At 42.3% G+C, this 23,615-nt stretch overlaps 5 protein-coding genes across 7 annotated transcripts in view; 1 reads left to right on the top strand and 4 right to left on the bottom strand.

The window, feature by feature from the left end:
* Nucleotides 1–215: 215 nt before the first annotated feature.
* The window catches only part of LOC132795892 (flotillin-2), a 122,807-nt gene continuing 99,407 nt past the window's right edge, over nt 216–23,615 (top strand). For all 3 annotated transcript variants that reach the window (XM_060806837.1, XM_060806836.1, XM_060806834.1), the window contains exon 1: nt 216–370. In XM_060806837.1, the coding sequence (XP_060662820.1) occupies nt 322–370 (49 nt within the window). In that variant the 5' untranslated portion in view covers nt 216–321. The remainder of the gene's footprint in view (nt 371–23,615) is intronic.
* LOC132795322 (glucose dehydrogenase [FAD, quinone]-like) lies at nt 857–3,972 on the bottom strand. The gene is made up of 2 exons (XM_060805974.1): nt 3,843–3,972; nt 857–3,789 (listed from the first exon to the last, which is right to left on the bottom strand). Exons 1-2 carry the CDS (start codon nt 3,970–3,972, stop codon nt 2,066–2,068), a joined length of 1,854 nt encoding a protein of 617 aa, XP_060661957.1. The 3' UTR covers nt 857–2,065.
* On the bottom strand, nt 5,191–7,345 carry LOC132796014 (glucose dehydrogenase [FAD, quinone]). The gene is made up of 2 exons (XM_060807025.1): nt 7,132–7,345; nt 5,191–7,070 (listed from the first exon to the last, which is right to left on the bottom strand). Exons 1-2 carry the CDS (start codon nt 7,307–7,309, stop codon nt 5,344–5,346), a joined length of 1,905 nt encoding a protein of 634 aa, XP_060663008.1. The 5' UTR covers nt 7,310–7,345; the 3' UTR covers nt 5,191–5,343.
* On the bottom strand, nt 11,964–14,312 carry LOC132796459 (glucose dehydrogenase [FAD, quinone]-like). Its single transcript, XM_060807636.1, has one exon. The coding sequence runs from the start codon at nt 14,015–14,017 to the stop codon at nt 12,167–12,169; it is 1,851 nt and encodes a 616-aa protein (XP_060663619.1). The 5' UTR covers nt 14,018–14,312; the 3' UTR covers nt 11,964–12,166.
* Nucleotides 14,721–16,822, bottom strand: LOC132796458 (glucose dehydrogenase [FAD, quinone]-like). Its single transcript, XM_060807634.1, has one exon. It carries the CDS (start codon nt 16,769–16,771, stop codon nt 14,876–14,878), a length of 1,896 nt encoding a protein of 631 aa, XP_060663617.1. The 5' UTR covers nt 16,772–16,822; the 3' UTR covers nt 14,721–14,875.

Here is a 23,615-nt window from a genome sequence, read left to right as displayed (position 1 = left end):
GCAAAACGCAGAAAGCTAAAACAAAACAATCGTGCTTGTGAGCAATAAAAGTGTAGCATACTTTCCGGCAACAAACTGAATGCTTGAGCATAATAAAGTGTAACATACTTTCGAGCGACTACATGAATTGAGGCCAGCTCTTGTAGTTGAAGTGCACTTTATTTGTTTGTTTACTTCATCTTATTTTTTTATTGCATTTTTTTCTTGTGATATAGCTTTATTGTGAACTCACCGCATTTACAGTTTGATCTGTAAGCGTATATTATATTCAAGTAATTAAAAGGAGAACTTCCCCCACTCCCAAGAGAATCGTCTTCCAACATGGGCAACATACACACAACGGGCCCCAATGAGGCGTTAATTGTTTCAGGTGAGTTGCGATTATAGCGTTAAGTGGTCACAAAGACACACATACACGGTCACATACATATATAACTGCATTGTTGACTAATTTCAAATGCAGCAATTAAGGAAAACCAACCGCATTGTTGACAGACGGCAGCTGCCACATTTTCTGTTGCCTACTTTGCGGCGCCCATTTAAAATCCGTCTGTGGTTGGGTCATTATAGTACACTCTGTCAGACTTGGGGTGCATTAGCTAGTATGTTGTGAATGTCGAAGTGTCTCTGATTGATTCATGTAATTGTGCGGCTTTTTTTTATCTCTCACCTGCTCGCAAGTGCCGTGCGAAGTGCCGGCAAAGTCATAAGGTTGTGAAGTCATTGAACCATTAAAGTTTAATGTTTAACTTATTAGGCACTCTAGAACAAAATTATGGTCATTCCCCTACGCAAAGCCGGTTTACCATTTTAAAAATACAATTTTAATGGTAATGCAATTGCCTTATTTAAGTCTTTATTTAGATTATAATTCGGACTTCCAGGTGTGAAAATTGTGTGTTATTGTACTTAATGATGTTGGTGAAACCTGTGTAATGTGGTATTAGCACACACAGCGCTAAAACACAAACATTACTTATAATAACTAGAATATCTATCAATATCTACCCGTCTGTCTATTACTAAAAACCCCTAAGTCATTAAGATTATCAAATTTAAAGACAATTGACGACATGTTTTCAAATTTGATCGTGCTCCGGAAGTTGAAATACCGTATGCCAAACACTCAAGTTTCGATTTGCGCTAATAATTTTGTTGTGATTGTGTAGTAGAATCTTAAGAACGTTGAAAAATTGATGAATTATATATTTTTATTGTAGAGCGAGTTTCCCACAGATGCGTTAATTCTAATTATTACTTTCGTTGATTACTTAAGAGTAAGAAAATATCGGTGCAGTAGATAAAAAAAAAAGATTTTAATGCTATACTTAATAGTGGTTGTTTTTGCTGTTATCATTACTGTGCAGGAGACACATACGTATGCATATATTCCCTGCTGATGCATATTGAATTTTCAAGCAACAACCAGGCTAACAACAACGACAACAACAAAGCAGCCGCAGCTTTCGCACACTGATAACCACTTGTATGCACACCCCCAAGTTGAAATACCATGTCCCCCACTCCCCTAACCATTCTCTCTTACTCTTGCTGTATTTTTCTCTCTAATTCTCACTCATGCTTCCTACCGCCTGCTGGCCTCCTGCCTTGCTTTGGGGTACAGCCAACAGCATCGCAGTCAAGTTGCCAGTTTCATGTTTTGACTATTTTATGACTGCCGCCGTCAAACCACCCTGTTACATGTACCTCATATTGTTGTTGTTGTCGCTGCTGTAGTTGTTGTTGCTCATGTTCTTGTTGTTGCTGTTGTTGTTGTTGCTACTGTTTTTGTGCCTAGTCAAAGTTTTTCAACCCTTGTGCTTGGGACTGGGTGAATGCACTCTGTGGCGGCTCAGGCTTAGGTTCAGTCTCAGCCACAAAGCTGGCCAACCCCCAACTTGGCTCCAGGCTCGTCACTCGCCACTCGCCGCTCGCCACTCTCCATTCATCGCTCGCCACTCATCCATTGTCGCCCGTTAGGCGATTTCATTTAATTAACTTGCCCAAGCAAATAACAAGCTTGGCTGCCCATGCCTCCCAAATTTCTTCTCCATTCCATTTAAGCTCAATTCCATTCGCCTCTTATGAGGTCAGCTGCCTTCTCGCCGATCATAAACGCAGCCGCATTAGTGTGGGCGGTGGGTGGCAATGGGATGACACTGGTGTCCACCACGCGAAGTCGTCGCATGCCATGCACCTTCAGCTGGGGACTGACCACAGCTGTGGGGTCAGTGGCGGGTCCCATGCGGCAGGTGGCCACCTGATGATGTAGCGTATAGGACAGGGTTCGGATGGAACAGCGCCAATAATCGTCGGAGGCAAAGCGATGACTCTCGCAACCTGGCACAAGGCGATCGAGAAGACGAGCGCCAATTGCTTGCAGTGCTGGCATCTTGGAGATGCGTATGGACTCCTTGATGCCATCGAGCAGAAACTCGACATCTTCGGGATCCAAGAAGTACTTGGGATCGATGATGGGCCAACTGGCAGGATTGGCATCACGCAGCCAGAGGCGGCCCACAGATTTGGGATGAAACTGCATGACGAGCAGCGTGAAATGATCCTGTTGGTTGCGTTCCAGTTGTCTGTAGAGTGTATCATAGATTTCATCCTTGAAGTTGGCGCCTTGCTTAAGGCCTGTACCATCATCGCTGGCCAGACTGCCAGCCACCAGGATAAGTTCAAGGTCTGGCCAATCCTTGGGTAGTTTCGATCGAGGTGACTTCAAGAAAGCCAAGGACTCAACACCGCCAATAGAACTGAGACGTGTGTTAGGATTGCCGGCTAGCAAATAGGTTAATGTCTCTGCAATGGGCACACGCGTGGAATAAATAGTCTGACCCGTGGTGTTTACCACAAAGGTGGGTCCGAAGTGGCACATGTGATCGTAGAGACGTCGTCCCACTGGCAACGCCTGTACCAGGGGCACTCCAATAGCCTTAAGGTTGTCCGCTGGCCCGATGCCCGAAAGCATCAGCAATTGGGGCGAGTTAAAGGCGCCAGCCGAGAGGATTACCTCTCTGCGGGTCTTGAATGTGTACTTTTTGTTCTTGTAAACGAACTCGACGCCATAAGCAGATTTGGTGGCACTCTCGATCAGCACACGATTTACCCGGCTGAAGGGAAAGATGTGCAAATTTGAGCGCTGATTGCGTATGGGTCGAATATACGCTGAGAATGCGCTGTGTCGACGTCCATTGAGAGTATTGGCCTGCACATAGGAGACGCCCAATTGCGTTTGACCATTGTAGTCAGTACGCGGATGTCCCGCCTGCACAGACGCATCCACAAAGGCATGCACCATTTGTGAGCGGAACTTGACATCCTCGACATTAAGTGGTCCACTATGATTGTGATACGGCGAGTGCTCCAATCCCTGGAGCTGCGACGATTCACTGCGTAGGAAATAGGGCAAGACTTCGGCATAGCTCCAACCGTGATTGCCACGCTGTGCCCAGGCATCGAAATCATGACGATTGCCCCGATTATAGATCATGTAGTTGATGGCACTGGTGCCGCCAAGGACTTTGCCACGGGGCAACGCGCACTCGTTGTTGTGCATGCCCCAACAAGAGAGTCGCTGTGGCACGGACTTGTAGTTCCAGTTGGATGCGGTTGACTGCAGATATCCGGCCATAACTGGCGTTAAGTGTACGAAATTCTCGACTCCGCCAGCCTCGATGAGTGCCACTCGCCAGTTGGGGTTCTCGGAGAGACGAGCTGCAAGGGCGCAGCCTGCGGCTCCTGCTCCGACAATAATAAAATCATAGCTAGCCTGTTGTTGAGGCACTGCGAACAAAATGTTTTAGGTAGTCCGATGAAGTGCGAAGTCATAAACTAACCGTTAGGATGCAAGACCAAGTTAAGAATATTGGCAGCGCCCAGCTGTTGAAGCTGATCAAACAGTCGAGGACTTGCCAAGCTGCCAAACGACAAGAACAAGAACGTTGTTAGCGGTGCCACGAGATACATTTTAATGAAACGCAGCGAAACGCGATCGACGCTTTATAAGTATGTCTCACAATTAGAACTTGAAGCTTCCAAAAGAATAAAAATGTCAATTACGATTCGGGTTTGAAGCTCTCGGGTGCTGCTTCAGCTTAAGCTTCTGCTCGGACTCGCTTTTGACGGTCGACGTCGGCGGGCTTTAATCATGCTCATTTGTGACTAAAAAGCCATTCGTATTGCGCACATCATTTTTAAAATTTGAAGCATTCTACTTGATTAAGGCAATTGACGAATTTGTCGACATAAGAAAATTCTGTTTATATAATTCTGATTCATACATATTTTTGAGTGGTATTTTAAATGCTCGCTTTATGCTTTTCCCCAAAAATGCGGCTAATTAATGTTCGCCTTCATTGTTCAATTTTTAGAATTCTAATCAGGCATCAGGGCATGAAATTTGATTAGTGTCTTGCATTATTATTATAAAAATACTCAAATTTCAAGTATTATATTCACGTCAGGTAATTTAATTTCGCTTGTTTGTTTTATACGAGCAACTACATCCATTATTATTTGCAAAATTCTCAACGATATAAGTAAATTTCAAATATGTAAATTTCCATTAATTTGTGAATTAGATTGAATAATAATAATAACAATTGTTTATTCAAATCGCGGGTCATAAATTTCATATTGAATTAAAAATAAAACATCTACGCAATAAATACGTATAATAATAAAAACGTAAATAAAACCGTTTATAAATAAAAAGTATAAGCAAATGTTATTTAGAAAAGGTAATTGTATATCTGCAAAGCACAAAAACTAAATCAAATATTTAAATTGCAAATTTCTGAAGCTACAAAAAAGCTGAATAAATCAATACACAAAATGCAATAAGTTAGAGCAGAAGATCAAAACGAGGAAATGCCATGCCAATGGAGAAGATATATGAACTTAGGGATTTTATTTATTTTCTTACCAAACTTGAACACATTTGAAACAAATTGAATAAGCAAATTCTTAAGGTTTTCGAGGGCAAGAGTATTATGGCTGTAAACTTACTCGTTATTCGGCAATATTCACACATTTAATTTTTTTTTGGGAGCTAATTAAATTATTCTTCCTCGTAAACTGTTCGCCCCAAGCTACACTTCAACTGAAGTCATCACTGCTGTCTATTGATTTGGCTAACGATTTTCGCTGAAAACCCGTTAGACCCGTTCCCAAATCTCTGAGCTTTCGACTCGCATTTTATTGACCCATTTTATATATTTTCGTATATTGTAGACAAATGTGTATTTTGTATATCTTATATTTATGCATAATAATTAAATATATTTAAATGCAAACAACCCGCTCGGCTTGAACCAATCCAAACTTGTAGCTTGTAGGTCAATTTCGAGCACAGCTCCACTCGCTCCTTATCAGGTCAGCTGCCTTCTCGCCGATCATAAACGCAGCCGCATTAGTGTGGGCGGTGGGTGGCAATGGGATGACACTGGTGTCCACCACGCGAAGTCGTCGCATGCCATGCACCTTCAGCTGGGGACTGACCACAGCTGTGGGGTCAGTGGCGGGTCCCATGCGGCAGGTGGCCACCTGATGGTGCAGCGTATACGACAGGGTTCGGATGGAACAGCGCCAATAATCGTCAGAGGCAAACTTATAACTCTCACAGCCGGGCACTGGCCGATCGAGGAGTCGCGTGCCAATTGCTTGTAGGGCTGGCATCTTGGAGATGCGTATGGACTCCTTGATGCCATCTAGCAATTGCTCTACATCCTGCTCGGCCTTGAAGTACTTGGGATCGATGCGTGGCCACTCGAGGGGATTGCGCGTGTGCAGCCAAAGACGACCGACGGATTGTGGCTTAAAGTGCATGATCAGAAAAGAGAAATGATCTTGCTGCCGTCGAGTGAGATCCTCGTACATTTTAGTGTAGATCTCTGGCCTGAAGTTGGCGCCACGTGCCAGCGAGGTGCCCTCATCACTGGCCAGGCTGCCGGCCACTTGAATGAGTTCAATGTCTGGCTGAGTGGGTCCCGTCTTTGCCGATGGCACCTTGATGAACGTGAGCGTCTCTACGCCCCCAATGCTTGAGATGAGTGTGTCTGGACGTCCCAGTAGAAAGTCTTTGATACGCGGCGGTGTCAGGCGAGCTGCGAACAGTGCTTGACCCGTGGTGTTTACCACAAAGGTGGGTCCAAAGTGGCACATATGATCGTAAAGCATTCGCCCCACTGGCAACGCCTGAACTAAAGGCACCTCAATCGCTTTAAGGTTGTCCGCTGGTCCGATACCCGACAGCATCAGCAACTGGGGCGAGTTAAAGGCACCGGCCGAGAGGATGACTTCCTTGCGTGCTCGAATCTTGTACACAATGCCAGCATGACGCAGTTCCACGCCGTAGGCTGTCTTGGTTGCCTCGTCGATGAGAATGCGCGTAACACGCGCCATGGTCAGAATGTGTAGATTCTTGCGCTGTGCACGCACTGGCTCGATGTAGGCTCGAAAGGCGCTGTGGCGTCGTCCCTTGAGCGTGGTGGCCTGCACATAGGACACGCCCAACTGGGACTCGCCATTGTAGTCGGTGCGTCGATGTCCCGCCTCCTGAGCGGCTCGCAGATATGCGTGCGCCATTGTGGTGCGGAACTTGACATCCTCGACGCTGAGTGGCCCGGTGTGATTGTGATACGGTGAGTGCTCCAATCCCTGCAGCTGGGCGGATTCACTGCGCAGGAAATAGGGCAAGACTTCGGCATAGCTCCAACCGTGATTGCCACGCTGTGCCCAGGCATCGAAATCGAGTCTGTTACCCCGATTGTAGATCATATAGTTGATGGAACTTGTGCCGCCCAGGACTTTGCCACGGGGCAACGCGCACTCGTTGTTGTGCATGCCCCGACAGGAGAGTCGCTGTGGCACGGACTTGTAGTTCCAGTTGGATGCGGTCAGCTGCAGTGAGGCAGCCATTAGGGGTATGAGATGCATCAGGTTCTCCACGCCGCCTGCTTCAATCAGATATACCGAATGCTTGGGATTCTCGGAGAGACGGGCGGCCAAAGTGCAGCCAGCTGCACCGGCGCCAACCACAATGAAATCATAGTTGGACTGCGGCACTGTTGAAGGGGATAAAGACTGCTAGAGAATGATAGATTAAGGTTTGCTTTGTTTACTCACAATCTGTGTAGAGCGGCAGATTGACCAGATTTCCTACGCCTAGTTGCCGCAATTGTTCCGCTGTGAATGGTGCTCTTCCTGGCAATGCATTTGATCTAGCTGCGGTTGCCAATGTTGCCGCCGTCAAGGCCAAGGCCAAGAGCAGTGGCAAGCTGCTGAGCTGCTGCTGTCTGCACATCTTTTTGCATGAACCGTTCGTTAGGCTTTATCTCGGGAGACTGTGGCGCTTACATTTGGCTTCTGTACCATTTCAGTGTGTATGCCAACTGCGCACAGTGGAACCAATGTTATTAATACTGTAGATTTTGTAAACAATGAATTGGTTTATTTTTATTATTATTTACTGATCGAAAGTGGTGTTTCATAAATGTATTTGATCAGGATGTTGTATTATTAGAGACCTATTTAGTCAGCGCTATTCGACCCTAAAGTTAAGTCAGTAATTTTTAACTATTCAAGTAAATAAAATATATATATATTGATAACCTCCCTCATTTACCACATTAAATTATTTTATGATATTATTAACATGCTGTGAGTAATTGTTATATTTAAAATAAACTTCAACTTAAAGTTCCCCCTTATTTGATCATTTTGGTACCACTATGATGCAAATGAAATCACGATTGCTTATACAAAATGTGTCAACAACATATTTATCGGTGCAAGCTCAACTGGTTTATTTCGTATTCATATAAAGATGTCTTGCAATATTAATTTAGCCCTCATTAATGTATCAAACGATTCATCGCTTGTAACGGCATTTAATGCGACGATTTCAATAGCATTTGCTTCACTGTTCAGAGAGTGCGAGACTTGGCTTCTGGTGCTAAGCTCATCTTTATTTTATTTTGGGTTCAACACATTTTATTACCAACGCTGCCTATTAGCGCTTTCTATCTGACGTTGGCTTTGGCTTTGGCTTTGGCTATGACTCTGGCCTTAACTTTGGCTCTGGCTTATCTATGCTGAGACCCCACGTTTCGTCTTCCCCCCCCGCCCGTCGTTTATTTGGCTTGAGTTAGCGCTTAGCGTCAGGCGATTGGCATTTTGATGGCTTCTCTTGAGGTTTTTGCCCAGATTTTCATCCAGTTTTTTTTTGAGAGGCTGTACGATGTGGCTGGCCTCTTCTTCGTCTTCTTCTTCTTCTTTAGCGGAAACAATAAACTACAAACACTTGTAGGCAATTGCAAAAAACTGGCCACTTTTTCATTGACTTTGACTCCAACTTCAACTTCAACTCTGACTTTGAGTTTGAGTTTGGTTCTGGCTCTTGCTCTGGTTGTGGCTGTGGCTCTTGCCAAGAGGGGTTCGTCAGCTGGCAACCCTCGGAGCCACCCCATTAAGCAGTCGCATTTTATTATTATTTTTGTTTTTCGTTTTTTTTTTTTTTTTGCTTTTTGTTATGTATCGTTGCGTTTTGTTTCCCATGACAGAGTTGAAAGAAAACATAATTACGAGCAGAGCCGCGCAACAAGAAAAAAAAACCAAACAAAGCTAAGCCTATCGGAGGAGTGTCGACGTTTTAATACTCTCATTTATGACAGACTAATAATCACTGCATAAAGTATAAATCTATTCATTTATATTTAATTGTTTAAAGTGCTTTCTGTTTTTAATACAATAAAAGATAGAGCAATAGACACCTATTATTGTTGTACGCAGATCAAGTTTGTCTTGGATTTTTATGACGTTCACTTCCGCCCCCGCGAATGGAAAAAAAAAATAATATAATCAAGCAAACAACATTTTCAAGCGATTTTTTGTTCATATAATCATACCTACAGTCGTTATGATTCCTGACTTTGCTTGTGATCAGATCAAAATCATAGAAATTGTTTAACAAATTTTTTTGTTTGGCAAAAAACGGCGGCTGCAGTTGGGTTTTAGTTAACAATCTGGTATATTTTAAATGTAATACTATATTGATATACCAAATATATACTTTGGTATATTTTTAGTATTTTGTGGTATATTAATTCGATATATTTTATTTCCCCTCTGTTTTGCTTTTATTTGCAATGGATTTCTTACTTTTTTAAATGGAACACTATTTTGATCTATATTTTAGTATTTTTTCTGTATATTAATTTGGTATCTCAGAGTCGAGCCAACTCGACTTTAACTTTTTTATTGGCTAAAAGGGTGAACACAAAAGAAAAAGAAAAAGTTCCTCGGAGTCTAAATAAGTCATCATACCCATGGCAAGTGTATACAAAATAAAACTGGAACGCATCGTGCGCAATCAGTGGAGATTAAACGGCTTTAGACTGCCATCCAGCCACCCTTAGCATCCTCCCTCCCCAGCCTCAGTCTCAGGTTCAGTCCCACTCCAAGCGGTTCCCACAGGGTTGTCGACGTTGCCAACGCAACAGTCAATGGCAGATTTGGTTAGCTGCAATGCAGCGGACACAAACAACCACCATCTCAGTCCACAGCCCAGAGGCAACACATCCCCCAGTGGCATATTGAAAATAAGTATGCAATTGCATCTCATGCCACGTCATGTCCTGGATATGCCACTTGCAAATCTGGCAACTGACAATTTTTGGGGGGGTCCAATCTTTTTTTTTTTTGATCCTACTCTCATAGCAACGCCTTTCGCCTGTCTGACTGTCCGTCCATTTGTCCATTCACCTGTCCGGGATCCGCCTCCTCAATGGCCTCATGAATATTTGATGGTTTTGTAATGAAAATGCAAGCCGTTGTCTGCAACAAAACGTTAGCGGGTGTGAGTATGGAGACTACAAAGTAACCACTGATGAAATTCATCGTCAAACTTTGCCTGCTGGTGGAGGAGTTCAAGTCTGCGACAAGTTGTCGGACTGCCGATGGGGTAACAAACAGTCAATCCAATCATGTTCAGCTTTAATCAAATTATGATGGAATTCAATCAAATTTGATGACATTGACGCTGAAGGGAAATTGAGCAAAACAAGTTGATAAGCAGCGCATTAAAGCTGGAGCTAACGACTTCATTCGATTATGTTTTTAAAGCTGGGAGCATATGATAATAGTAAATGAAAATCTGATGATTTTCGAGAATTTAAAAGGCAGAACCTGCAAATCTGGTAGAATGTTAAACATTTCAAACTTGTGGGTATTTTGAAGTCTTCTAGAATCCAATAAACTTGCACATCTTGTTGTATCACTCTAAAAATTAGTTAGCTTTTTAGACAGCCGGAAAAGCTTCACTGCGACCAGAGCTTCGAATTAATTTGTAAGCTCTGCCAAAAGTATGCAATGCACCTGCTGCTGGAATTCATTTTAAAGCGCGAAAGCTTAGTGAGTTGTGTAGTGTTAACAGAATAAGAAAGTATTAAATACATGACAAGCTGACCTTCAGCATTAATTAGTTAATCCAGCCAATTATGATAAGGTCTTTAAGAGTAAAAGAAGAGCTTTAAGCTTCATTGTGTCAACAAAGTGGAACTAATGCTAATGCATAATTTTGAGCGCTGCGTAGGAAATGATTCAAGTTGATGAATGATTGGGCAATTTAATGGATTAACTAACACACACTCACACTCACACAAACTCACATTGTGGGACTTCAGTTGATTGGCCAAATCAAGGCGAAGTCAGAGTCAGAATCTACGACTGCGGCATTAAAGTGTTTGAGAAGTAAGCAAGCAAGCAAGCAAGAAAAAAGAGTCAAAAGCATTAACACAAATGTGCAACCATTACTTGTGTACGTATAGCTAGAATCTCAGCAATCAAATTGGATGAAAACATTGGGTTAACTGTTGAACGACTGGCAGATACCCTCGGTAAATGATTTTATCATTTCAAATGATATAGAAGTTCAAGTTTCTTTTCGTCTTTAACTCTTGTCGGTCATGGGGCAAAACTTTATTGCGGGGTGTTTCGTGTGAAGCCAAAGCATTTTGAATGGCGTTCCGAAATCATTTCCGCAACAATAAAAGTCAAGACATAGCAGTTAATAAATCAAAATAGTCGCCGTTTGAATTGGGCGAAATCTCAGACTTCATGGCTTTCAATTTGATGATGATGTTGTTAACATTTTGTTATTGTCCGTTGTCCGTTGTCAGTTGCCAGTTGATTAGCATGAAAATTGGCAACAATAAAAAAGACTAAAAAAAAGCTGAAATCAAACTAGGCGAGAAGAGACGAGACATAAAAAAAAAAACAATGAGAACAAATGACAAAAGCTTAAGCTACAAATACAGACACATACGAATACGTGTACAGAAACCGCATTACTAAAAATGAAAACAGATACAAGAGTAAGAAAAAAAAAAAGACGGCGCGAAATCAAATCAAATGAAATGGAATTCAATGTCAATGTCAAAGCCGGTTGTTTGTTGAGCGGCTTAACTGCATTCTGGATTGTACAAAAAGAGTGAAGTATGATATACGATATGAGCTGATATTATGTATTGATTGACAATGTAAAGTCTACTTTTAATTTCACTACAACAAATAAACCGAAAACCCTGAGATAATTTCATTTAAAATACGGTTGCACTGGGAACCGAGTTAAGCTGCAATCAAAAATTCAATGTGATATATTAGATCATAGATCAAGCGTTGAATAAATGTCTCACATTTCACGTCTTCCTAGCAATAGTTAACATTGACATTAAGGTTCGAGTAATTCTCGAATTTAAATGTGGAGATTTAAAGTGAACTCTCTCTCCCTATTAACTTAACTCTTCCCGACATTAACTTGAACTGTAATTGCTGCTGTTTGTGTTGGTCGTATAGCTGCAATACCTGAATTGTTATCACACAATCTTAACTTGTTATATTTCGGGTTTTTTCCGAGCATTTTAAATAAAATGTGCTTCTTTGTTATCTAAATATTTCATATTTTATTTAATACTTAAGAGCTATGCTTAAATTAGAATCAGTTCATTAGATTATTATACAAAAGCGTGGATAGTTTTGAATGCTGTTGGCAAGATTATAAAAACACAGCCCCGTTCACTGAGATGGAATAGAATGAAACAGCTAAGCGGAACTCAAAAGACCTGATGTGAAATCTAACCCAAAATGGGGGACTTGTCGATCTTCAGTTGATAAAGCCATGGTCCTGTTTGATCATATCGGCCGCCTTCTCGGCTATCATGAAGACGGGTCCATTGGGATGACCGGACATAATCTCGGGCATTATGCTGGCATCGGCCACACGCAGATTCCGAATACCATGGACACGTAGACGAGCATCGACGACAGCGGCACGATCCGATTTGGGTCCCATTTTCGCAGTGCCCGAATAGTGGTAAATGGTGAAGGTAAAGTGACGGACGTAGCAGGCCCAGTAGGCCCAGCTCTTGTATGGATGCTGCTTGCAGGTGGGAATCTTGCGCTCCCAGAGTTTGCCGTTGATGGCTTTCATGCCGCGCTGCTCCATCAGGCTGATGGCCTTGAGAAGGCCACGCACCGAGATGTCCACGTCATAGGGATGCGAAAAGTAGTTGGCATATATCAGGGGATACTTGAAGGGATCCGTGCTCTTCAGCATAATGCGACCACGGCTCTTGGGGCGCAAAATCATAGGGAAAATCATGAAGGCGTCCAGTGACTTGTCTTCGATCTCAGCAAACACCGAATCATAGATGGATTTCTTGAGACCAAAGGCACGGGAAATTGCCGGATTGGAGGACATGGATCCACCCACCAAAAACAGCTCAATATCCGGCCAGCCATCGGCGTCGCGCTCATGATCCAGATCCCAGAATGCAATCGCCTCACAGCCGCCAGGTGAACCGTAAGGTCCCTCTCTGCGATTGAAGCGCGTCAGCCACGTGGGATCGGCAAAGTCCTCGAACTTCAGTGATGTTGAATTCGTGGTGAAAGTCACAGCTGGCGCCGTATGATCCTGCAGATTGTAGCCCACCGCCAGATCCACAATTGGCTTAATGCCCACCTCACGCAAATGTTTGGCAGGTCCCACGCCCGACAACATCAGCAATTGCGGTGTATTGATGGCGCCCGCCGAGACGATGACTTCCTTTCTGGCCAGCACCTTCTGCATGCGTCCATCGGCCTGCACCATGATACCGTAGGCGGTCTTGGTCTGTGGATCGATAAGTACACGGGTGACGAGCGCATTCTTCTTCACGTGCAGATTGGTGCGTTTGCCCTTGATGGGATAGAGATAGGCGCGGTTGGAGCTCCAGCGTGTCGAATTGTGGGTGGTTGTGTGCAGAAAGGCGACGCCGTTTTGAATGCGTCCATTATAATCGCGATACTTGAGACCGTCCTGTTGAGCGGCATCGATGAACGCTTCGGCGATCTTTGAGCGCCAGTTGATGTAGCCAATTTTGACGGGACCATCGCGTCCGACCATATCCTCCTCGGCATCGGGGACAGTGCTGCCTTCGTATTTCTTAAAGTACGGCAGCACCTCCTTCCAGCTCCAGCCGGGATTGCCCAGCTCGGCCCAGCGATCGTAGTCGCGACGATTGCCTCGGGTGTACATCATGTAGTTGAGCACCGAGCTGCCACCCATGACCTTGCCACGCGGCCAGTTGCAACGATTGTTGTTCATCGCCAGGCAGGCATGATCCGAGGGTTGAGTGCGGTATTTCCAATTCATTTCGCCCAGCTGCAGAAAATGCGCCACAATTGGCACGTCCATAATGAGACGCTCGGGTCCGCCGGCCTCGAGTAGCAGCACCTTCCAGTTGGGGTTCTCGGAGAGACGGGCGGCTAAGGCGCAGCCAGCGGTGCCGGCGCCAACGACAATGAAATCGTATTCACTCTCCATTTGCCTGGTGTTGTCATAGTTCTCCAGATCGACTTCCGTTTGACCGCGTCGCAGAAAATTGATAGTCTCAAGTAGCACGTTGCTCTCCTGGCCGGCGACCAGAGCCAAGCAGCCGGCAATCAACAGACACAGATTCCATTTGCTAGTCATGCTAGTCGGCACTTTTTAACACTTTACGAATAACAAAAGAACAAGCAAACAAAAAAAAAAAATAATAAGAAAAAAACCGAAAAACACACGCGATAGATAGATCGAATGGGGATCGCGAATGCGTGGCCCGTGCCGTTGGATTGTTGTTGTCTTATATTGCTGTTGTCGTTGTCGTTGTCGTTGTTCTCGTGGTGTTGCCCAATCGGACTCGTAACTAGTAATGCTGACAATCGCTCTAGCCAAGTTCAATTTAATATTAAATATAAGCGCCGATCCGCCGTACGGTAAGTCGGCGTTTTGCCGAATACTTTTGCGAATCTTTTTGGTCGGGCCGTATGCTGTTCGTATAGCCAAACGATCGACGACGATCGTCGTTTAATGTTGCTGTTGCTGTGTTAACGATTTAGCTGGCAAGAATCTTCAGCGCAAGAAAACAACTTCAGCAACAGTCAAACGGCAGCTGGGCCTGACTATGGACACGTTCACATAAAAATTGAAAGCCAGCCAAGTTGGTTCGTTGTGTCTCTGACATTGACTTGAGCTGCTCTCTGATCGTTCACACGATCGCAACTCGAGCACTGACCAAATTGCGGAAGCAATGCAGCTTGCAGGCCCCCCTTTTTAGTTAAAGGGCTAGAGGTCCACAGTCCAACGTCGATCACTTAACGATCATCATCCATCGATCAATCGATCAGTCGAAACACGCGCACAATTCATTTTTATTAGCAACAATATGTCAACCCACAACAAAAAGGGGGGGATAATATAAAAACAACAGAGTTGAGACAAGATCACTTGATATCAATCTTGGGTATTGAAATTGAAATTGAAGTTGAAGTTCACGTTCTTGTGGTTACTTTATTCACTGTTCGCTGAGCTGTTGTAGTTGTGGTCTTGTTTGATCATATCGGCCGCCTTCTCGGCTATCAAATATACCGGTCCATTGGGATGGCCAGCAATCAAATAGGGCATAATGCTGGCATCCACCACACGCAGCTGGCCAATGCCATGGACACGCAGTCGAGCATCCACCACGGCACTGGGATCAGAGCGTGGTCCCATTTTAGCAGTGCCCGAATAGTGATAGATGGTTAGAGTAAAGTGTCGGGCATAACACTCCCAAAACTTATCGCTGAGCCACTTGTGTCGACGACACGCTGGCGGCTGTTTGTCCAACAACCGTGCGTTGATGGCTCGAAAAGCGGGCATCTCGCTGAGGTGGTTGCACTGCTTGAGGCCTCGAATTGTGATATTGAGATCGTAGGGATCGTGAAAGTAATTGGGATAGATCAGGGGATGCTGTTGGGGATTGCGACTCTGCAGCTTGATGCGTCCGCGACTCCTCGCACGCAGTATCATGGGGAACACCATGAATGAGTTGCCATTGCGGCGCTCCAGCTCCCCAAACATGGTCTCATAGATGCTTGGCTTGAGGCCGAAGGCCAAGGGCAGCGCCGGATTTAATTGCAAACTGTTGATACAGGCAAATATCTCCATGTCGGGCCATCCCCGCTGACGCTCTGCCTTGTCCAAGGCATAAAACGAAATTGCCTCTACGCCACCAGGTATCAAGATGGGACCTCGTCCCCGAAGGAAATTGCCTATGGCATCGGTGTTGAGCAAATCGTTCAGCGCCAGCGTTGTTGTGTTCGTCGTGAATGTCACAGCTGGCGCCGTATGATCCTGCAGATTGTAGCCCACCGCCAGATCTGCCAGAGGTTTGATGCCCATCTTGCGCAGATGCTTGGCAGGTCCCACGCCCGACAACATCAGCAATTGCGGTGTATTAATGGCGCCCGCCGAGACGATGACTTCCTTTCTGGCCAGCACCTTCTGCATGCGTCCATTGGCTAGCAGCATTACGCCGTAGGCGTTCCTGCTCTGTGGATCGATGAGCACTCGGGTGACTAGTGATTTCTTTTTGATGTGCAGATTGGTGCGTTTGCCCTTGATGGGATAGAGATAGGCGCGATTGGAGCTCCAGCGTGTATCGTTCGCTATATTCGCCTGCAGATAGGAGACACGCAGTTGGGACTCACCGTTGTAGTCGCCACGTGGCAAACCCGCCTGCTCGGATGCTCGGACAAACGCATCGGCAACGCGTGTCGGATTTGTGTTATATGAGATCTTCACCGGTCCCCGGACACCGGGATGTGAGTGTCCGGTGTCGGCATCGGGGACAAGAGAGCCTTCGTATTTGCGAAAGTAAGGCAACAGCTCCTCGTAGCTCCAGCCGGGATTGCCGAGCGCAGCCCAGCGATCGTAGTCGAGGCGATTGCCTCGGGTGTACATCATGTAGTTGAGCACCGAGCTGCCACCCATGACCTTGCCACGCGGCCAGTTGCAGCGATTGTCCTTCATGGCCAGGCAATAGCTGGACGAGGGCTCTGTGCGATACTTCCAATTCATTTCGCCCAGTTGCAACAAGTGTGCTGCTATCGGGATATCCATAACGTAGCTTTCGCTGTCGCCAGCCTCGAGTAGCAGCACCTTCCAGTTGGGATTCTCGGATAGACGGGCAGCCAGTGCACAGCCAGCGGTGCCGGCGCCGACGACAATGAAATCGTATTCGGGCAGCAGCTGATTGCGTTCATCGAGCGACTCCAGATCCATTTGATGTTGACCACGTCGCAGAAACTCGATTATATCGCCCAGCACATTCCCGTTGAGACTTTGTGCCACAGCCGTGTCGATGAGGCAGCAATGCGTCAACGCAGTGAGGAATACTAATCGCCATGTTATTGGCATTCCCATAGAGTCAGCCAGACAGCTCTAGCAACGTAGCTCAACTGAATAGCCGGGCTACCCGACCTTACATCTTTATTGCAAAACAGGTGGGGAAGCAATGCTCGAATGCACTTGACTCTGCGATACCCGATACTCGATTCAATACATGTAAAAGGATCATTAGTTATACAGAAAGACAATCTGTGTTAATTGACAAGTGATTTTCTAAAAAATGCATTTATTTGAGCATATAATAGATTTAGAATTTCAAAAATGTAGAAATACATACAATATTCCAAGTTCTACGCTATTGCTACCGGGTATACAAAAATAAGAGAATAATATTACGGTAATAATAATAACTCACTGACCAACAAACAATCGTAGTAATCGTTGCGAAAGTACTGTCATTACTAAACGGGAACTATAATTAATGGCTTAAATTGAAATTGCTTGAAGTGTAAATTCAATGCATAGGTTAATGATTATTGTCCATTGATCGTGTTAAACAATGTTTCGGACAAAGCAGTCCATAATAATTTCTATATCTGTAGAGTTTAGCATAACTATTTATATCACATTTTGAACCCAAACAAATAATCGGATAACAATTTGATGAGATTCAAAAGCCATAAGCAAATAGGCACATTTTTTATTTCTAAATTTAATGTCTTTACTTTAAGCCAAAGTGCTGAGAACCATTGTTATTTAATGGTAATATTGTAATTATATTTTATAGCGCAAGATAACTGCATAATTGCAAAGAAAATACTAAAATTGTTTTTATGTGTTGCTTGTTGTTGATGTAAATAATGACTGCGCGATTAGATCAATGCAACTTATTTAAGCCAGTACGCAATTTTAAGTATTAGCATATTCAAATGAATTGATCACAATCATACAAAATTTCTTTTATTAATTTGTAACATTGTTTAAAAAAGTTGTTATAGTTCTTAGTGTAGTTGATTTAATTAATCTATACAAAGTATGTTATAACAAGAATGCCATTAAAAATTCTTGGTTTTAATGGATCACATTCATATAAAGTTGCTGAGCTGAGCTGAGTTGATTGTGTGATAGCTTTGCGCATCAGTTTTATCGTGTGCCGTCTTACGAAAGGGCGTTGAAGGTCCTCAGTTTTGTGTGTTAGATTGTTTGTAAATTTTATAATCATTTCCGTTCGCATGGGAATTACAAAAGGCACAGCAAGCGTCGACAACTGTAATCGTCATCGTACTAAGAATTTGGGCGGCAACTCAACTCTTAACTCAACTTAACTCAACTGAAAACTCAGCGAGTCACTCAACCGCAGCCGCCTGCCTGACATACTAAACATACACAGAGGTTCTTCAACTTTAATGTTTTAAGATATCTTTTTAGTTGCACTGGCAGCAACCTGTGGGCTGTGTTTGTTGGCAGCCTCAAAAGGTGCTCAGTTAACGAAAGTGTTGGCTGGTAAATTTCCAAAACTAAAAACATGTATTTATGCATTCGCTTTATAAATCTGAGAATACTTTGAGCATACTTCTAGCATAAATTTACGAAATTTTATTTTTGTTGTTTACCATCAATGATTATGAAATAAACAGAAAATAAGCATGACTTGCAAATGAAAATACAAATCTAGAGTTTTGACTGTGTGACTCAGCTTTGCTCATTTGTGAAGAAGTTAGTGCAGAATTTGAGATCAAGTTAACATCTTAGCATCTCTTGATGAATGAATGAGAATAGTATAAACTATAACTATTTTCATTCGGTGATAGAGTAAACCATTCAATTGCATGCGGAAGGTAGAGGAGGCCATCAGAGTTTTGAGGGATTTGCCCCAGTTCGTGGAAAACTGTTGTGGTTAATTTGGTGGTTCTTGTTTTGGCATAGAGAACCTTGTTAAGCTCTTGACAGAGCCACTTCATAGATGACCAAGTCGCGGCCAGAACCGATGACATTCAAGCGAAGCCATTCGAGTCAAGGCAGCGCGATTTCGCAACAACTTGCAACGTGTGGCGCGCCGCAAGCTCTAAGCTTTGCCTCGTCGTCGTCGTCTAACGGCAATTAAAGTATTTTCGATATTTTTTATGTTTTGACTAGTTTTTTTTTTGTGTACGTTTTGATAGACGTATTTGTGCTGTTGTTGCTGTTGTTAATTCTTGAAGAATTTAGCTAGCTGTTGTCTTTGACCGAGTTTTCCGCAGTGCAAAATTGGCAACTCGCACTTGGCTCACACTTTTCGAGCCTTTTTCGGGGCTGTTTTTTTGGAGGCCTTATTTCGTGGCATTCTCGTGGCATTTGCTCGGTCAAAGGAACATCTCTTTCGTGATAGAACTCACGAGTTTTTGGTCATCAAGAAATTAGCACATGTTATTGCAACTGATTGTTGTTTCCAATTGCTCGATAACGATGACTAGTTGATATTTTTGATTTCCAATCGCCCAACTCAATAACTTTTGACATCATCTACACCTCACCTCCCGCGCGAGCCTACGCGAATGTAAAATGTTCTTTAGGCAATCGAGAACACACAATTCTTGATTGGTCACTTTTGGGCTCGACCCGTTTTATGAGCTCAAATTTACATATATGTTTAATTTTTGATACCATGCACTTGAGCTGAGCAAAACGGGTTTGCTAGGCAAGATTACGAAGTCATCAAACTTATTGTAGACAATAACTACAGGGTATTCCATAGTCATAGTCAGGGTCTTATGCTATTTTTCATCCATTTTAATGGCACTTTTAGTTGACATATCGCTGATTGTGCTGCTCTTAACCTTCTTTGTCCTCGCACAGGGTATTAACAACAAGACGCGTATGGAATGCATTAAAGGGGGCTTGGCACAATCCCAGATAATCTTCATAAAAAGTAGAACAGAACCAGTAGACTTTGAGCAGTTCTCCTGCTGCACTTGAGAGCGACCTGACAAAGTTGTTGTTCTCAATTTATATTGAAAGTATATATACACAGACAGAAAAAAACGTGCTAAAATAAAATCTTCAATCAAGATTGTTGATGTCAAAACTGAACAAAAAAGGGTTGTTCCTAAATCCAGATTTTTGCACCCTAAAAATTATATTTCAAAATTGTTTTTTTTTTAAGATCGAAAAAAAATTAAATCAAAAATGTTCAATCAAGATTTTTTTTTTTTCTGTGTAGATTTTGTTTCATTGCTGAAGCACATTCAATAGTTGATTAATACAAAATGCAATCTAATAAAATGTGTTTGTTTTATAAATTGCCGTCAATTCGGCGAATTAAATCACAACGAACTTGAGAGTGTTTACAATTCGCTTTGTTTAAAGTATTCAATCGACTTTTGCTATAATTCAGCTCAGCCATCATCAGATCACAACACATTGGCATGGCGTTGTATCGATATTGTGGCTGGTCGTAAATATCCATATTAATTTTGCAAATACGACGGCGACAAGAATATGCAGAATCCGTTGACTTAAGAGAGAATGACTAAACAACAAAATCCATAAGATAATAAAAACCAAAAAAGCAAAGCTAACATCCAAACATGAAAATTTGCTTTTTTTTTTTTTGCCGCAGTAACGAGCCAAAGCAAATCTCCAATAAAAAAAAAGCCCGCAAGGTCGTCAGACACAGCGCTCACATACAGACGAAGCAACCAATATAGAAAAAAAGAAACCAAAATTAAAATAAAACCAAAAATTTAAACCCAGCTCTGTCGAGAGAGAACGTTTAAAGTTCTTGGGAAAAGAGCCAACAGACTAGCTTTAGAATAACGTAACGAACGGCAGATTTTATAATATTATTCTGAGATACTACACTTAAGTATATGCATAAATATTTGTGTAATGGCAAATCAAGGTCTCCGCTCGTTTCCGATTTCCGAATTGAGTATGTGTAATCAAAGCACTTTGCAACTGATTCGGTTTCTAAATTTCAATCTTACAAGTATATGGGATTGAGTGAAGTGCATCAATTGAATTCAATTTGCTAAAAGATACTTCAATTTATATACACCACCTAGCTGATATGGCTTAATTATGCAGTGCAATACATAAATATAAGATTGTTAGCGAGATACTTACAATTTATGGCGTTTGTTGGAACGGTAATCTGAATAATAATTCAGCTCTGTCTCTATTGCTTTTATACCCGTTACCTATAAGGCAAAAGGGTGTTATAAATTAGTGCCAACTGAATTTACATGTAACTGGCAGAAGGAATGTCAAAGTATGTGAATAAAAACTATACATTTTGGAATATTTCAATATTTTTCAGTATGTTAATTAGGTATATTTTGTATTGATATACTAAATATATATTTCCAAATGAACGCCTAGATCGCAGAAACTATAGGAGATTTTGGTACTTATAATAAAACCTATAACCTTTATTATGTCAAAAATTTGGTTGCGATGAGATAAAAAACCTTAGAAGTTATAATAATTTTATATAAAAAAATACGTCTGCTACTTTGCTTGGCAATATGGTTTATATAGTATATTTTGTATGTAGAAGTATATACCAAATATATATTTTCGTATAATTCATTATTTTTTATGTAAAAGTATATTCATTATTTTTTGATATATTATTTTTGTACATGTTGAATGAAGATAAGCCAAATATCAATTTCAATATTTCAGTATTTTTTTCTGTATATTCATTTGTTATATGCGGAATATAGAAGTATATCGATATATTAAATATAAATTTTGGTATATTATATTATTTTTCGGTATATCAATTTGGTATATGTTGAATTTATAGGTATATTAATATACCAAATATATATTTCGGCATAATAATTTCGTATATTTTGACAAAAATACCGCACTGCGTTGCTTTTTCTGAAAATTGTTGATTTCATACTAGTAATTTTTGAATTATTTTACTGAAATCATGCGTCGATTACCCATTTTTAACACAACTTGAGTAGCTAGTTTAATGTTGCTGGATTTAGAGTTAATTTTGAAATAGCAGCTGGCTATGGGAACAATACTCTTCTCAGTCATATTGACAGCTGTTCTAGTCAGCTTGTCGTTCTCAAAATCCCAAAATATAGTGATAAATTTGATCGGAGCAACATGTCCAGCAGCAGCAACCAATCGCAGTCGCAGTTGCAGACTGAATGCAGCGATGAGGCAAAAGATGTGGCAAGCACAAGTTTGGCTACGCAGCAAGTGAAGTTGGCGTTGCACACAAATCCATCGGAGGCGGCAACTGTTGAGGCAGTGCCAATAGCCGAAGTGGCGCCTGCCAAACCAAATGAACAGCAGCAGCAGCCGCAGCCATATGTCTTTCGAGCTGAGCAGCAGTTGGACGATGACCTGGATGACAATCGTTGGGGTCGCTTCCTGCGCGTCCTCACACGCTGCCTGTTGTATTGCAGTGCTCGGGTGGCTGCTGGCTTTGGATTAAGTCGCCAGCAGACGGCGTGGTACAAGCATTGCTGGGATAATCCTGGCCAACGTCCGCGTGGCATCAGCTTTTTGGACGCACGCCATGAGGATGATGCAACATCGGATGCTGCTGCTGCTGCATTGAACGAAGATGCCACCATTTGATTGCTTTGCGTATTTCGCTGGCATTTCCGTGCGACTATTGTTGAAACTGAACCAAACCCAACTGGCAATAACAATATCTCATTATCTCCCCCGTCTGCCCACACTCCACCCCAAATCGTTTCAATTTCAATTTCATTTCCTCCTCTCTGCCACACCCTAGAACAAATAAATAACATGTTTTGCATTCCAGTTTTAGTTTTGAGTATGAAGATTCCTCTTCATTTAAATGTCGCCACTAGGTTTATTCTGTATCAATAAACAACACATTAAGGAGACAATTTCCAATGATTTGAAATTCCTATTTTGGGTTTACCTTTACAATTATTTTGTGTTTCATTAATTGATCGATCAGCAAGCACTTGCAATTATTTTGATTTATGTGTTCACTGATTCACTCATCATTCAACGCAATCTTTTGAATTCAAGTCATGTCTTTTGTTGAACTTGCTTCCTGAATTCTAGCATTTGAAATACTTGAACACTTGAACTCTGCGATCGTTTTGATACGTTGTACAAGCATAATTATAAATCGAGAAATCAATATTTATTCGGTGATCATTATTTATTGACATCACTTCCACTTCCAGCCATTATAATGCGGTGCAGTAGAGTTCACTCTCTTGGATCAAAGACATCAAATAATTGCACACTTTAAAGTGCTTTAGAGCTGAGCAAACAAAAGTGCTACCAAAAATAATTCAATTGAATGATTGACAAAGCGCCGAGTGTTGTGATCTTAACATTGTTGGCATAGCAGCAATTATGCGTATTATAGGCGTATCGGAATTGAAATCGTAATCGAAATGTTATTCAACCTGTGCGATGAACCAAAACAGCTGAGTCATCTGAGTTGGACAATCGATAAGTCCAAAGATGATTGGACGTTTGCTCAATCGATCGATTTGTAACGCCCTAACAGTTCTCTCCGTTCAAATTGTTGAAAACAATTTAATTATTGTGACTTACATGGATCTATGTAGGTGTCTGATGCCTGTTTGTTGCCTGATGTAAGTCAAGGTTGTAGCACACATTTCGAGTGCGGAAAATATATAATAGAGACAGAATTAAGAACACATTGTGAATGAGGCTGTAAGACCAGTTACAAGGTCATCATTAGCTGACTCCATCAGGGGAGAACCGGTCACTTAAAGTTCTGTTAGAGTCACGAAAAACGAAAAACACAACAAAATGTATATATAATAAAACGTGGAAACATTTCCGCTTGTGGGGGCAATCAGAGTCGGAGATACTGAGAATCATTAATATTAATTTGAATGTTGTGATGTTGTAATTTTCAAAGATCTTTGCTTCATTATTATTAATCTTCCTCTTT

The sequence above is a fragment of the Drosophila nasuta genome, chromosome X (genome assembly GCF_023558535.2).
Source record: "Drosophila nasuta strain 15112-1781.00 chromosome X, ASM2355853v1, whole genome shotgun sequence".
Lineage (NCBI taxonomy): Eukaryota > Metazoa > Arthropoda > Insecta > Diptera > Drosophilidae > Drosophila > Drosophila nasuta.
Note: the sequence above shows the minus strand (reverse complement) of the source record. Positions and strands in the feature narration are given on the sequence as shown.